This window comes from Arabidopsis lyrata (assembly GCF_000004255.2).
Source record: "Arabidopsis lyrata subsp. lyrata unplaced genomic scaffold ARALYscaffold_1, whole genome shotgun sequence".
Lineage (NCBI taxonomy): Eukaryota > Viridiplantae > Streptophyta > Magnoliopsida > Brassicales > Brassicaceae > Arabidopsis > Arabidopsis lyrata.
The window spans coordinates 9,040,255-9,056,325 of record NW_003302555.1 but is presented as its reverse complement, the minus strand read 5'-3'; the positions used below and the strand labels follow the sequence as shown (position 1 = coordinate 9,056,325).

The window sequence follows — 16,071 nt, the reverse complement described above, 5'->3', positions numbered from 1 at the left end:
CACACTCTCTCTATATATATATATGGTCGCAAAATATATCTTTTTCTCTCTACCAGTTTTATAAATATATATGAGGTAGTGTTCTAAAAATTAATATATTTATTTATATCTCACAATAAATATATATATATATATAGTTATATATATATATATATATATATATATATATATATATATATATATATATATATATATATATATATATATATATATATATATATATATATATATATATATATATATATATATATATATATATATATATATATTACGCATTTAATTTCAATATGGAGACCATTTGATTTTTAAAGAGAAAAGATATGATATGTTTTAAAGTCGCATGTGATCTATGTACATTAATTATAAGTTTGAAAATATGTTCATCGAAAAAAGTTTGAAACTTATCCAACCGGAACCATATTTCAAAATCAGCTATATATCCATTGTTTTTTGGTCAACGGAGGAAACTATTCATATACATAGGGTCTGACTGGTACTCTTTCGTAGAAGAAAAATAATGAGAAGAAAAATAATTCTTCTGTGTTGTATTTAAATGTAATCAGTCAGATGAAAAGCAGTTGATTTTGTTTTCTTCCCAATTTTTCAAAAAACAACGTGAAAAGGTAGAATTCATCCCACTTCAAATATATGAGAGAAATTTTTTTCTGTTTTTTTGCTTTTATTTTCTTCTCTTTTCTTCTTTTATTTTTCATCTCATTTCTTTCACTTTTTACCAGTCACACTCATAGTGTAATAGAAGTGCATAATTATATAAATTGAAAATGTACGTATTTAATGAATCATACAAATCTTGTGTAGGGTACTTACCAAAACTAAATATAATTCAATAAAACAAAAAAAAATAACAAACGAAGGAGAGTTGACTTTTTTCTTTTTGTCTATCAGTGGATTCAATAATAGGACGAAAAACACACGGTCCAATAAGGCGATTAGGTCACTCGTCTAAAGACTTGACGCCAATTTTAAGTACATATCAACGGTCTAATCCTATGTGGCAACATAGACCTACCTCTCTTCTGTACACATTATCATCTTCATCTTTTTCCATTGTGAAATCTTCTAACAACATGACTAGAAGTCTAGAATGTAATAAAATACAATAAAACCTTTATGGTAAACAATAACAGTTTGTACACAAATTCATATTCGGTAACCTAGAAAATATTATAAATAAAACTATATACGGCCCGCCTATTTAGGCGTATGTAAGATATAAATATTATTTTTTTTATGATAGTATTTGAAATTTGCAATACAGTTTAACTATCTATTTCATCATATTAAACTCGATTATAATTCTACACACTTCATCTTAACTGATAACAATTTTATATCAAAATAATATTAATATGAGATCAAACGGCCTGATCAAGAGAGCCAGAAGCTGGGTCCGCCCTATATCTTAGTTAATATTAAAATAATTAACAATTAACAAACTATAATTAATAAAAAATAGAAATCTACAAAAATATTGAAAAACAAACATTATTTAAAATATATTTTTATATATGGTGTAACACATCAAAAGATGCAAGCACTTCCATCATAGGATACGAATTCTTAGAATAAAACATAAGTATTCAAAATTTTATTATCATAAGCTCATTAATTTGTTTTAATTTTTTTTCTATTTTAATTTAACGAATAAAAACACTATATTACAATAATACATACAATTTTATCCAATTAAATTAATGTTAAATAAATTATATTGTTATTTTAAACTTCAATGGCCTTTTTAGTTAGTTATTATCCTCATTAAATATTCTTTTTAAAAATTAATATATGCTAAATTTAATTGACCAATAATACATTTAAAAATAAATTTGTTAATTTTCCTTTTGGTTAAAAAAATATATATTTAGATATAGACATATAAATTAGTATATATAAATTTGTTTCCTCTTTTAGTTTTTCTATTTCTTTAAAGGAAAAAAAAATTAATTTTTTTCTAACACATGTCAACATCTGATAATAGATTTCACATGTCTCACAATCCTATGAATTACTAACTTTGAAAACCATAATTTTTTTTTATCAACCACACATTCATTAAAAAGTAACTCCATGATTGGTTGCCCAACTAGGTGGAGAAGAGTTTACAAAAGTAACATCAGAAAACAGAAGTCTAGAAGAACGGGCTAAACAGTCCGCCTTAATATTACATAAACGAGAAATAAGAGAAAGCGAGAAAAAGGAAAAAGAGACACGGAGCAACTCCAACTCGTCTAGCAGATTGGAGAATGCGGGCCATTCTTCAGGAGACTGAACCATCGAGACTTACTCAGAACAATCTGTTTCAAAAGCCTGACAATCAATTCTTCTTGAAAGGATATTCTTCATAGCCCAAATTAAAGCTTCCAACTCCGAGTGAAGGGGGGAGGGACATCTCCGAAGGCATTTTGCACCAAGCAGCAAAGTTTGATCAGTTCCTTGAAAACACCACCATCCTATACCCATAGTTGGGTCTGAAGATTTCCAAGAGCCATCAATCCGACATTTTTTTAAAACCATATTTTATATAATAAAATAATAAATTATGATCAATGATCATAGTTATTATGGGAAGAAAAAAAGTCATACCGTAATTATTTCCTAAGTTTTTATATGACGCACGTATATGGTAATAATTACTGAAATTTTATATTAGTTGTATTGTTATAAAGGAATGGGTTGATATAGTTAATTACTTCGTCGCCTGCATATAAGTCATTGTTGGAGATTTGCCAGTCATGTCGGAGGACTTGCTATTTTTAGAGCGAAAAGGAAGAACATTGATCTCTTAACGTTCACACCAATCACCAATTCAGCACCCGCAATGTTCATATCATCATATATGATACCGATACGGCCTCTTTTTTTATAAAACGTGGTTTCATAGTACCTTGTGGAATCTATATACCATTCACACCACGTCTCTGTTTAGAATCAACACAGTTGAATATACTTTATAGATTTATTTTGTTTACGTCAGATATTTATTGCTTTTAGTTTATATTACATTGTCATATATTGAATCACTATATTCATTCAACACGAAAGCACAACTCTTAAGTCTTAACATACAATTACAATATGTTGAAACTTCTAGAAAGCTTATATTTGTAATGCCATAAGTCTATGCTAGTAAAAGTTCTTTAAGTTGTAAATCATAGCTTAGATCGAGGACTAAGCAAAACTAATTAAGACGACTACTCAACAACTAATTGACATTGTTTTTTTTATATAATCAACAACATGCGTTATAAAGATTTGATCATTGGTAATCAACACATCAACGACACATCAAATTGAATCATCGAAAAGTAAGTATCATTGATTTGCTAGCTTTTTCGACAATAATAAGTAAGTAACAAAAATTTTAAAGGATTCTTTTTAATTTATTCTTGAAAAATATTATAATCAATATATATATAATCATATATAATATTAAAAATATATATAAAACCTGAACAAAATCTTTAAATCTATGATTGAATATAATATCTTGATTAATATAATTAGATTGAATAAGTCTTAGAAATGTTTAAAACTTCCTTGGTTGTGAAGGCAAGGTTTTGGTTTATTACATTTTCCACCTTAAATTTTAACTACCGTTTAAATTCTATATGTACAATGCAAGGCAAAGCTTATGCTCACCACTATATGTACAATGCAAATAGTTATTAACGAATTTAGGAAGATTATACTTTTTGACGTAATTTTTTTACATTCGATAATGAAAGACAACAAAAAGATAACCACATTAACGATTACAATCATCAATCTTGTGAGTGTGTGTATGGTTAGAAACTTAAGATGGTTAAATAGAGAAACATCATCAATCATACATAACTCTGTTGGTAAACATATACGATTACTAGTCTATGGTACATGACCAAAATACACAATCAAAAGTATAATAAGAAATGAGAAAAAAAAAAAAAAAAGTATAATAAGAAATATACAATGTTTGCTTGATGGTGGAAACTATATCATCAGTTTGTAACAAAACAAAAAAATAGTAATAATAATTATGCTTCTTCTAATATTGTTTTCATTTTTGTTTTGCTAATTTATTTGTTCCTCAAAAATTGAAAGCAACTTAATAAATAAATAAATCTAAACGACGGAGCCTTCGTAGATCGTCGAAAGTTTCAGCCTAAAAGATCGAACCGCCAGCTTAGCTCGCTTAGACGTGTATCTCCTCAAATTACGAACCGAACCGGACCGGTTATAACCACTCGAAGCTTTAAACGGCGCAGTTTTACTCACTAACGGCCGTCCCTTCTTAACCGTCGTTTCACTTCCATTTCCGTTAAGGGAATCATTAGACCCCGTCAACATCATAACCGGAGAGATTCTCACCTTCTTTCGCCGACGAGATTCTTTCTTAACAGAGTTTTGTATCGCGACGCTTGCTTTAACGGCGAGAGCCGCCATGTCCGACGCCGTTAAACGATTCTGACGTTTAGAGATCGGAAGAACGAAGTAGATCTGGTCCGCCTGAAGCGGTTCTTCCGATTTGATCGCCGGAATGAAATCGTCATAGTAGAGAGAATCTGAATCACAGATGAAATAAGAAGAAGATCTAGAGGAAGACGAAGCTGCCGCCGATTCAGCTTCCAAAACTTGAGATGCTATCACCGGAACATTGTATTCACGTAGGTCGCCGTTAACCGTCACGATCTTCACCGTCGGCGAAGAATTTGAGTCTTTCCGATGAAACGACACACAGATTCCCATTTTGATTGAGGTAACAAATTTGAAATCTAGAGAGAGAGAGAGAGAGTGGAGAAGATTCACGAATGTTGATACGACGCGTCGTATAGAGTCGGTCATGGAGGGTATATATAGAAGACGGATGGATGATAAAACCGGGTGATTAAAATTGAAATTAGTAAAACCGGTTACGGTTTAATTGTTTTGAACCGGTAGTTAACACGTAGTTTTTGTTTGTTGTCTGTCCATTAGTAGATTTTTGTCACGCATAGTAAAAGGACATATATAATTTTTTCCTTAGTTATACCTCCTAATTAAAGTTCGTTTTCATGACCTAATTACTCTGAATTATTTATTTGTCTTGTTGAGTTATTTGTTACTATATAGTGTATGAATTTTAATTTAATCGTCAATGTATCCACCACATATCCTAAAAATCTTTCTGATTTAACTTTCTATATATTTCGATGGATTTTTCCATGTATTTTAAGGAAGTTTCAATCATGGCAATTTTATACACACGAATATACAGATTCTAAATATATTTAGAATTAAATAATTATATAAGTTGTGGTCATGTGTACGAGCTAGTGTGTGTATGCGTGCGTATAGGTGTATAGCCATATTTTCTTATCAATCTTTTCTTTGAATATTGAATGAATGCTCTTAATTATGGTTACTCTGTATCATTCCAATTTAATTGGATATCATGCATGTCAATTTCACAATACTCACAGTAATCTATCAAAATTAACGACGTTTATCGAAAAAGACGATAATCTATCAAACGTGATTAGTTTTGATTTCATAATATTCTAGAATTCATTTTATTGTTGATGTGTGCATTATTTACTTAACTAGAATTTAAAATTTTTAAAAATAAAATCAAAGAGTTGGTGGTCTAATTAATGGTAAATGGTAGTAGAAAGGGAGCTAGTGTTAAGAAATGGGAGCTAGTGGTAGTAATGGTGGTCTAACTTTTTATGCTCTAGGTTCAATACTTTTTTGGTTCGAAGATATTAGACTAATGTGAAAATTTACATTGTGATTTAGTGCACCAAGCACCTCTTGATTTAATTTATAGCATACTGTTATGTTTCGTAACTTAGTAAATTTGAAGCCGATAAACTAGTTAAGCAAAAATATCAAAATCCAAAGGGGATCGTAGATTACATATGTATACTTAGAATCTTTGTTTCCAGTCGTAGTATTACGAGAAATCAACATATTTAAAATAATTGCGATGCAAACGATGATTCCCCAATCCACATGACATAAATTGTTGCTCAGAAGTCACAACCACCCCAATTATGCTAGAATCTTTTAAACATATGTGCTTTGTAAGGCTTGGCACGCACGACGGCACTAGCCTGATCAGCTACAAAAGCAAAGGAATGAGACATCAACAACATCACATTCCAAATCAGCTAACTAAAACTAAAATGGTAAACAAAGAAGATATGATTAGTCCTTGGATTCAGCTTCCAAATTGCTAGGGTCAGTTTGGAAACCCATATTTTTTACCACATCGAACTAGGACAAACAACCAAGTCAGCATTTTCATTTAGGTATATTTGAAGAATTATATTAGATATTATTTTTACATTGTTTGTGATATTTGGATACTTACTAGAAGCTAGAACGAAAACAAAATTTCATTACCGGGAGATTTGTTTATAGTTGATTAAATTGTAATTAATAAAGAGACAAAGAGTGTATGCTAGCAAAACGTTGGAAATGAAAAGAAGATTAAGATCAACAATCTGAAAGCAAAATCAACAACGACGTGGCACGCACCACGCGGCTCCAAGTAGTCATAACAAGTGGCCTATTAAAATCTAAATATCGCAACTTGTATTTGACTATAACGTACAATTTAACTAAACGGTATTTTAATTTACTCATGCAGATTTTATTGAAAAAAATATCATGAATTTACTAGTTTCATGCACGTACGGAGTTAACACCATTATTATAACTTTTTGGCGGCAGTTTATTAACTTAATAATAGTTGATACAATCAGGGAGCATAAAACTATATACTACTATTATTAACTTACTAATTTTTCAACTTTTTGGCGGCAGTTTAATTTATTAATTTGGGTTGGACCTTTAAAAACAACTCACTTAATGAAAGGAAATTTATAGAGCAAATTAAAAAATAAACAAAATTATAATCTGAACAAGTAAACAATATACGAAAGAGATAGAAATTATGTTTTTTTTTTTTTTGAAAAGAAGAAAGAAATCCTGTTCTCTTTCTGTTTTTTTTGTTTTGTTTCAGTTTGATTGTTTCCCGTTTCTAACTTTTTTGAATTTCTAAATTTCATATCGCTTAGAATGAGCCAGATCTTTATGTTCAAGTTTTAAATTCTAAATTATTAGCAAAAAAAAAAAGTTTTAAATTATAAATTAAATACTAACTATTTCTCCAATTCTCCACCGGACCGAGTAAACTCGAACGGGTCGCATGATGACAATGACATGCATATATCAAACAGCCTTCACATGTTCACACGCTGACTTATTTATTCGACCGAGCTAGCTATAAATACACAGTCGTGATTTAAATTGAACATTTGTTTTTAATTTTTTTTTTTTGCAGTATAGTTCAACATTTGATATTTGACATATTTACATTTTCTGAACGTGATGAACGAGTAATTCATAGTCCATACCAAACTTCATACATTGGAGTTGAACTGCATATTACACGGTCAAACAGACAATGTCGCACACCCTACGACCTACGCTACCATATTCTTTCGTTTTGGTATATAACACGCTAAAAGATTATTTCAAACCACATATCAATGCTTGGCATATGTATATTATACGGTATACATTAGTGTTACTAGGATGGGTACTTCGGCTTTGTTTGGGTTCGGTTATATAGTTTGGTTCTCGTAAAGCTATAAATGAGCTTATAACCAAATCTATTCAATTCAGTTAGAATTCAGTGCAATTTTGTTGGGATACATTTTGGTTGGGTCTTATATTTTAAATGATTCAAAACTTTGATTTTCTATGTCATCAAAATATTATAGAAGAGAAAAGAGAAATCTATCATGGTTTCACTTTTTTCGGTTTTTAACATTCGTAAATAATTACTATATATTTAATAATCGTTCATTATGAATCTATGATACACATATGTGTGCCTTTTATTCCAAGTATACGTTACTCTATTCACCTGTCTGTTTTCTTTTATTTTAATTTTATTTCCCCTGTTCTCTTAAATAGTGTCTTTTATTCTCCATGCATGAATCGATTTTATGAGACTATGACTATCTTTGCCTCTTTGGTAGAGTCTAATCCAATGTATTATATGTTGTACAATCTTAGACTTTCCGTAATGTATTCAGAGAAACTTTGATTGATATTAAGTAAAACGTACTTATCAAATGCATTTGTCTTCAAACGGTGTTTATTTTATCTTTGTCGGTGTTTAATGCATTTCTACATTTAGTCAATTAAAGCATATCTATATATATATATATATCGCGAGACAGCATGCATGTATAAGTATCAACACAAATCTACAGAAATTTTTTGATAGCAACTGTAACAATAATTTTTAATCACATATAATATTAAGTCGGACATGAAAATTTCAAGTAACTCAAAATAAGTTTAATTTGTACATAGTTAAAAAGATTATAGAAAGTAGTGTAATTTCTCCTAAGTTTTTTTATATGTTGATTATTTGGAAAGATTGATTGCTTATAAATATAATACTAATCAATATGAATATCAGAATATGTATAATTGCTGTAATTCGTGTGTTAGTGTGCTCACACACCTGGCTTATGAAAAGATCACTTCTCACGTTTTTCTAGCAACTTCTTGTGCATGAAATAATTCACAAGAAATCCACACGAAAAAAAATCATCACACGAATCAAATCTTTATGCAGATTAAAAAATCATAATTAGGGACCAGAAAAATTAATGTGGGTCGCGATATGTCGTCCGATTTAGTGACTATGTTCACATGTTTACCCGACAAATCCGAAATAATTAACAACCCATATTATACAAACAAATTAAACTATTAATAAAAAAAAAAAATCAGCCTAAATATATGTGGTCTAGTGAAACTTTCAAATCTGAGTTCGATCTCCCTGGAAATAAAAACACATTTGTTTGGGAAGTCTGTCAGTTGGGTCTTGGCCCAATTGGTTTACCTGGTAGTCGGAAATGCAGGCGGCCTGACTACCCCCTGACATTAGTCGGAAGGCACTCCAAACTCGGATCAGGCATTAGTCGGAAGGCACTCCAAACTCGGATCAGGCAGTGTGGTGGCCCAATTCTGGATTTCATGGATCTTATGAATCTCATGGCCCGTTCGATCCGAGTCCGCTCGGAGCTCATAGTGTCTGTTGAACCGCGAGAGAAGTCCACTCTGTAGCACCTCGGTGCGTTCCTACCGAGGCTGACCGGATCAGCCGATAAGGTTTATAAAAAAAAAAAAAAATCAAATAAGACGGCAGATATAAGCCATCGTGTGTGGACAGAACCTCGTCACACGTCGTCTTTTTGTTTTTTACCAGAAGTATTCCTAATTCTGGTTAGTGTTGATAACTTACACTCAATTATATGTTCCGATATTTTCCTGAACATGTTCATATTGGTGGTTGCCGAGACTTGGGCTTCTGAGGGCCTAATAATTAATCTGGGCCAAATTGCGCTAGTCAATGGCAATCAAATATCGATTATCATTGCTCTTCATATCAAGCCCATCGATATACTTCTTTTGTTTTGGTTCAAGCCCATCGACAGTGTTTCATTTGATTTCCATGCCTCGTTGTTAAGAAAAAAAATCTTGCACGTATATGTTTAATACTTGATTTGTTTTGTGGAAATCTTCTTGTTTCCGATTATCTGTTTTTTTTAACAAACGCTCTGGTAACCCAAAAAGATGCTCGTATTCATGAATACATGAAAATTGATCCATCTTCTTGATTTAATCTAAACAAACTATTCGTCAATAGTTGCAAAACCACGGTTCACAACAGATTTGACGTTTGCAGAGAACCACGCCAAAGTACAAGTCATTCACTGTCCAAACTAGTGTATATAGGTACGTATATATATATATATATATATATATATATATATATATATATATAACATTACTGTCAAAATAAAGCTATAAATATCCTACGAGTCTATCACGTATATAATAGTTTCGTCGTGATTTATAGAATTAGTTTCTTGGAAGATAGAAACCCACGGACCATAAATAGCCTTAGACATATACGGACCCAGCAGAAACAAACAATATAGGAGGATTGATACAACCAAAAATAGACCTCAGGGTTACGTCTATATTGCCTGTCCCCATGCTGAAAACGATCCTTGCCTACTTTTTGTAGTGTACCAATGTATGAATGAAGAGTGATGATTTATCTAAATAGAATATCTGATAGTAAATTTTTGTATTTAAATTGTAAGAAATCAACAGATAGTAATAAAAATTAACAATTTTTATTATGTTGTATTTTTAACATAATAAAAAGAGCAATACGTAATTAGTGATTCCACGAACCAGAGCCTTACTAATAACCGAACCAGAGTCTCATTTCTTGCCTCTCTTAAGTATCTTATTCAATCAAATTTGAACCATACATTAATTGATTTTGGTACAATTGAATACAGTATAATATTTAAATGTACTGTGGAAATTTCGGCTTTCATCGTAATTCGTAGATAATAGGGTTAGGAGCCAAAAAGACAGAAGGGTACGGGTTCGGTTCCGACATAGACAAGGTGGGATTTACTAGTAAACACATGAAAATTGTAGGAAACAAAACCATCCCAAATGTGTAATATGTTTGTGAAACTGCAAGCTAGTCCAAATTTTGTTATCTTAATTGTCAGCAATCCTAGATTTTGATTAATGTTTGTTAACGCTATTTTCGTTAACTAAATGTGATCATTAAGAACAAGTACTATATTCCACATTAAGTAAAGTTACAAAAACAAACAAAATATCAGAATTCCGATAGCGACACCAAAACTATAGAAATAGTTAAATACATGACCAAATCCTTATCTCGTCGTGTCGCTAGCGTTCCCATTAATATTATTGATTACTTAACGCCTTGGGAGACTGAACAAGATAACTCCACACAAGGTCTCACGTGGTCCCCTCACTCTTCTCTCAACACACGTGTCATACATTTAATGGGTTTATTCGACACGTGTCGTAGTCGGAGTGACGAGGATGCGCAACTAGTTGGAAGTCCGAACTTATGAAAAGTCTACAATGCCCCCCCCACTCGGTCGCTGCCTAATGCCATATTTAACGCTGAAACACTAGGCCTATTCTTACAGTTTTTAATAATTAAAAGTGGGTTTCGAGGGTTAAGAACTGAAGAAGTGATCTTGCGCGAGAACTATTTCAAGGGTGTTTTCTGGGTGATATGTCCGTCTCTGAGTGGGTAGCATTTTTAAGTGTTGGGTTTTTTTTCTTCAACCCAATCACACAAATAAACCGGTCTAAAATGTACATTATATACTATTATAAAAATTACAACTCTAAAAAATATAAGTGTTTAGTTTTGTAATGTTTTCAATTTCAATTTTTTTTTTCTAATTTTAAAAAAACATTTAAAATTTTTGATTATTAAATTATTATTTCCTATGTTCTAAATATGTTCTACTAATAATCACTTACTTTACAAAAGTTTTTATTTAATGCTCTTATAATATTTTAATATTTTTTTCCCCTAAGAACAATCTTCAATGTTATATCCTTGCATATGCCATAAGCGGGGGGTGGTCTACGATTACGTGGCAGAGTCCTTGGCCGCAATAGTACTCTCTTGTATACTTTTTTTTTGTGTTCAACAGTAGCTCTTGTATTCATGTTTTGTTTTTGGCAAGGATAGTTTTAAAATAGCAAAGAGTTTTATCCAAAAGTATTAAGATTAGAAATAATGACATTTCTTCTTTCTTTCTGTTCAAAGATTTAGACAGAGATGCATATATATGTTGTGCAACTACTTAATTTTATATAAAAAGAAACTACGATAAAGTTTTTAATTTTTTGATGATCGCCTGTTATAATTAATTTTTGATGCTAAAAGTTTCGTAAAAAAACAAATTTGTCAGGATTTAAAACAAGATAATTTGAAATTCTCGTTTTCGACTCAGATAAATTATGGACCAAGCTCGGAACTACATTGATAAAAATAAAAGTTGTGATAATATTAAGTGTGAAAACCTAGTGAAAAAGACGAAATCGTTAATTTGTGGGATACCTAAAAGCCACAGAAAACGATTTGTGTGTGTGACTTTACGAAATTGCATAATTAAAACATTATCGTAACACATGAAAAATTGTATCAGCAATAAAAATCTGCCAATTATTCGATTCCGTGGATAAGTAGAGAGCTTAAACTATGATGTTGAATATTAAGAGATCATAAAAAGTAATGAACACCCGTCTCTTAACGGCGAGAGAGAATCGCAGCCTTTCGGATTCCACACGGCTCTTATTTCCGTCTATCCACTTGCTCACTTTTTCAATAGCATAATAATATTCTTTAGCGTATACTATTATAATATTCTTCTTGATTACGTCAAACTACAACAAATCAATCAATAAATAGTATTGAAAAATATGTTTCAGTGTCACTCTTACGACTTCAATATACTATCCATGTAACTATGACGCCATGACTTCAGTTATACAATACCATATAAATCAGTTTAGTTCATGAAAAGATAAGTACACTATAACATTTGTTTTATCATAAACCATGTAATTTTTTCCATGGTGAATAGACTAAATGTAGTAGACATTAGACAACGCATCAACTTTATAATATATCATTTACCTTGATATTATTTATCATTGTATGAACAAAAATTTAATGTACACATTACATTACATTACAACACAAGACAAAGCCATGCCTTTTAAACAAGCTAACATCAAACACTTCACTATAAAACCTAATTCTATATTTATAAAAAATGTATTTATGTGTATTCTAATTATTTCACCTTTATCTTTTGAGAAATACTATGAAAAAGTAATAAAAAAGACACTGGCCAATTTACAACATTATGACTACATCCTAAATTTCACCCCAAGTTATATACATTATATCGATGCGTATTATCAGTGCGTATTATACCATTATCTATTTATAATTAATTATTATGGGGTTGAAATTCAGTAATTATCTTTTATTAGAACGGAGCACGGTGAGGGACACCCTTTCGTCTGCTTGAATTCCGGTGATTGTAGATCGGAGGTGTTCCCGGAGAGAAACTAAAACCACCCTCATCACCAGAGCTTGAAGACCTTTGATCACCACCAGGACCGTAGTCATCGAATCTAACGGTTGAGATCGAGAGACCACTCATCAGACGGTTGAAAGCATTGGTCTTACGCATCTTAGTCGGTGTAGTAGCTTCATCTGATTCCGACCCACCTTGGTACTCTCTACCATGCTTCCCTTTCAAAGAGAAGGTTAGAGATGAATCTCCTCTCTTCATTCCTCCAAGCTGAACCGTCAAAAACAACCAAAGGACAATATAGTCATTTCCAAAAATCACATTCGAAAACAGAGCATATCCACATAAATCATGAACAAAACTAAACAAAACCGGATAAAATTTGATAATAGATTTCATTAAGAAGTGAAATGCGTTAATGGGTTTAGGAAATTTTAAATGAAAACAGAGGAAAAAACAGAGTGGTTTGTGTTATATACCTTGCAGCCGAGAGAGCAGAACCTGAAAGAATCAAGGAGACTTCTGCAACAGATTTCACAAGTGTTTGTAACACCTTTACCGATTCTAGGCTGAGGTCTTTCATTGAGGAACACGATCTTTGCGCTGTTGATGATATATGTCTGAACGCAAGAGATGTCTATGAACTTCTGTATCTCATTCACTCTCACCACGTTATGGTACGAAGATCTTCGTATCTGCAGGTTAAAAACCAAATTCGTTTCATTTACATAAAAATAAATGCAAATATGAGATTTTGAAGGAGAAAAAAAGAAGAGATACTGAACCTGAACAACACGATGGTCTTTATGTTTGACTAAACAGTAAGAGCAAAAGGCATTTCCAGCACAATCAAGACAGAACAAATTGCATTCGTTTTTGTTTGAATCGACATGGATCGAACAAGGGACGAAGTAACTCCCTCGTAGCATTGGCATTAGCCACGGTGGACTCGTATAGTCTTCTTCTTCCTCTGTTCTTATCATTGGTCCCTGAAAATATTAGACCAAATCAGAATCTGGAGAATCTAAATAATAAGGCAAAACAAACAAACAAACAAAAAGGGTGAAAGAAGAATCACCATGACTTTCTTGCGATTGGCCTTGAAGGCCCCGAAGTTGAGTTTGTGATTGTGGTTTTCGATAGCCAGATTTGAAAGCTCCAGTGTGTAGAAAAACCTACGAGAACAAGGTAGAAGAAGAAGAAGGAAGAGGAAGAGGAAGAGGTAAGTGAAAGCGGCGGCTGAAAGAGAGGAAATAAAGGGTTTTATTTTTTATTTTATTTTTTCTTAAGGCGGTCACGATAAGTTTATGCGGTTTATATTTCATAGGAAAATCATTTTTTTAATTAATTTGAGTTATTTTTGTTTATTATTAAAGGTATCTTTTTTGTTTGTTCCTTAATTATATTTTTCTGACTCCTTTATTTGGGAACATCAATTTGTTTTTTTCTTTATATAATTTTGGGGAAATCATTATCTCGTTTTTTTTTTTTTTTTTGAAGTCCTCCAAATACACACGTATCTTGAATATGCGTGTCTGTCCAGTGTGCATCTAGAAGACCTAAAAGGAAAGTTTTAAAAGGTTAAAAATAAAAGTTGAAATGCGATATATATTGGTTGGTCATAAAGAATTACTACGTTTCTTGATATTTCTCATTTATCCGACGACAAAAAAAATAGCATAATAATTTTCAACTTATGACTTGTGTTATATAATGAAGATCTATTCATTGTATAATATAGCGGACAAACACATATGTGGATGTCAAATCTCTAGTTAAGCATTGAGAGTGATACAACAAGAATAAAGGAACTCCCACACTTCAATTTGAAAAAGTCAAGTAAGAAAATGATAATTAAGAATGGTCAGAATTAGAAAGACAAATAGTCTTATCCTAATTCTTTGTTTTTTAGACAAATTTAAATCCGAAAATTGAGGAGATAAATAAAAAAAAAAGAGAGAAGAGGTGGCGATAGATGAAAAGCCAAGACAGATCGACGGGTATGAGCAGAGACAGAAGAGAGACTAGTCTGGTTAAATCAGAGCCGTTCGATGGGAAGAGAGCCTTCTCGTATAATCCTTTTTTGTGGGACGTGTCGGACGCTTTTGCCCTCCTCCGGTTCACATCCGTGGCGAATCCAGAGCCGTCAAGATGATAGTTAGAGTGGGACTCACTTTGAGTCATAGGTCAGCGTTCAGCTGCCACGTTACTTAACGTGATCCAAGAAAACAATAAATGGAGTTCGTTTCTAGTTAAAAGTTAAAACCAAATTAAAATTTTAGAAGTAGAGGCTATAATTGCTTTGTAATTTTTGTGTGTTTGTATCGTTTTTACTTTTTAACCTGTTAGATTCTCTTGTAAAAGTCAAACAATGTAAAAACGAGAGTCAAACCATGTAGTCTTAGAGAATCTCCTTTGTACTTAGACGTTATTATGGGCACTGATGCATTTCGTTACTTTATCGGGTAACGATTGTGAGTGTTCTAGTAAATCAAAACTTGGGTTAAGAGAATAACCAAATTATTTAGAATACAGAACCTTTTATTTTCGTTGCTAAAATGAATTACTATAAAATCACTTTCACGACTCCAAATTTAATGATTTGTAAATACTAAACCATTTGACAAAAAAACATTTCTGTTTCATTAGATTACGAGTTTATCATGTACTGAACAAATAAATCATTTTCCATATGCGTTGCATTTTGTGAATTAACAACTAATGGAGTATAAAACATAGATATTAGCTTTTGATGTCGAACGCAATTAGATATATTAATTAAGGAGATAGGCATGTAAAAAGAGAAGTGTGATCCACGTCATAAAAATCTGATATGACCAAAAGTGCGACCACTAATAGTTAACAATGTAATTGGAAAATCCGACCGAAGAAAGTGAGCGTAGATCGGCGATGAGGAAAGTGGAAGAAATGTCTTTTTGTATTCTTATCTCTTCAAATTGGCAAAAAAGAAACAAAAGAGAAGAGTCGTTGAAACAGTAGAACGCACGTGACTCACGTTACCTTTGTGCACCGTTTGACCACGTGAGTCGTAAAAAAAACGAGGGTTATCTAAGTACAAGCCAATAAAATGCAAGTT

General features: G+C 31.8%; 2 protein-coding genes across 2 annotated transcripts; both read right to left on the bottom strand.

Annotated features, from left to right (window-relative positions):
• Nucleotides 1-3,828: 3,828 nt before the first annotated feature.
• LOC9326484 lies at nucleotides 3,829-4,835 on the bottom strand. Its single transcript, XM_002890376.2, has one exon. The coding sequence runs from the start codon at nucleotides 4,744-4,746 to the stop codon at nucleotides 4,123-4,125; it is 624 nt and encodes a 207-aa protein (XP_002890422.1). The 5' UTR covers nucleotides 4,747-4,835; the 3' UTR covers nucleotides 3,829-4,122.
• Nucleotides 4,836-12,540: 7,705 nt separating this feature from the next.
• On the bottom strand, nucleotides 12,541-14,379 carry LOC9329210. Its single transcript, XM_002890375.2, has 4 exons — nucleotides 14,053-14,379; nucleotides 13,760-13,963; nucleotides 13,454-13,669; nucleotides 12,541-13,244 (listed from the first exon to the last, which is right to left on the bottom strand). Exons 1-4 carry the CDS (start codon nucleotides 14,053-14,055, stop codon nucleotides 12,927-12,929), a joined length of 741 nt encoding a protein of 246 aa, XP_002890421.1. The 5' UTR covers nucleotides 14,056-14,379; the 3' UTR covers nucleotides 12,541-12,926.
• Between the last annotated feature and the right edge of the window lie 1,692 nt (nucleotides 14,380-16,071).

Coding starts and splice junctions, on each gene's coding strand:
- LOC9329210 (XM_002890375.2), bottom strand. Junction 13,670..13,759: donor AAGACCATCGTGTTGTTCAG/GTTCAGTATCTC, acceptor TTTAACCTGCAG/ATACGAAGATCTTCGTACCA. Junction 13,245..13,453: donor TCTGCTCTCTCGGCTGCAAG/GTATATAACACA, acceptor TTGACGGTTCAG/CTTGGAGGAATGAAGAGAGG.
- LOC9326484 (XM_002890376.2), bottom strand. CDS start 4,746: ATGGGAATCTGTGTGTCGTTTCATCGGAAAGACTCAAATTCTTCGCCG.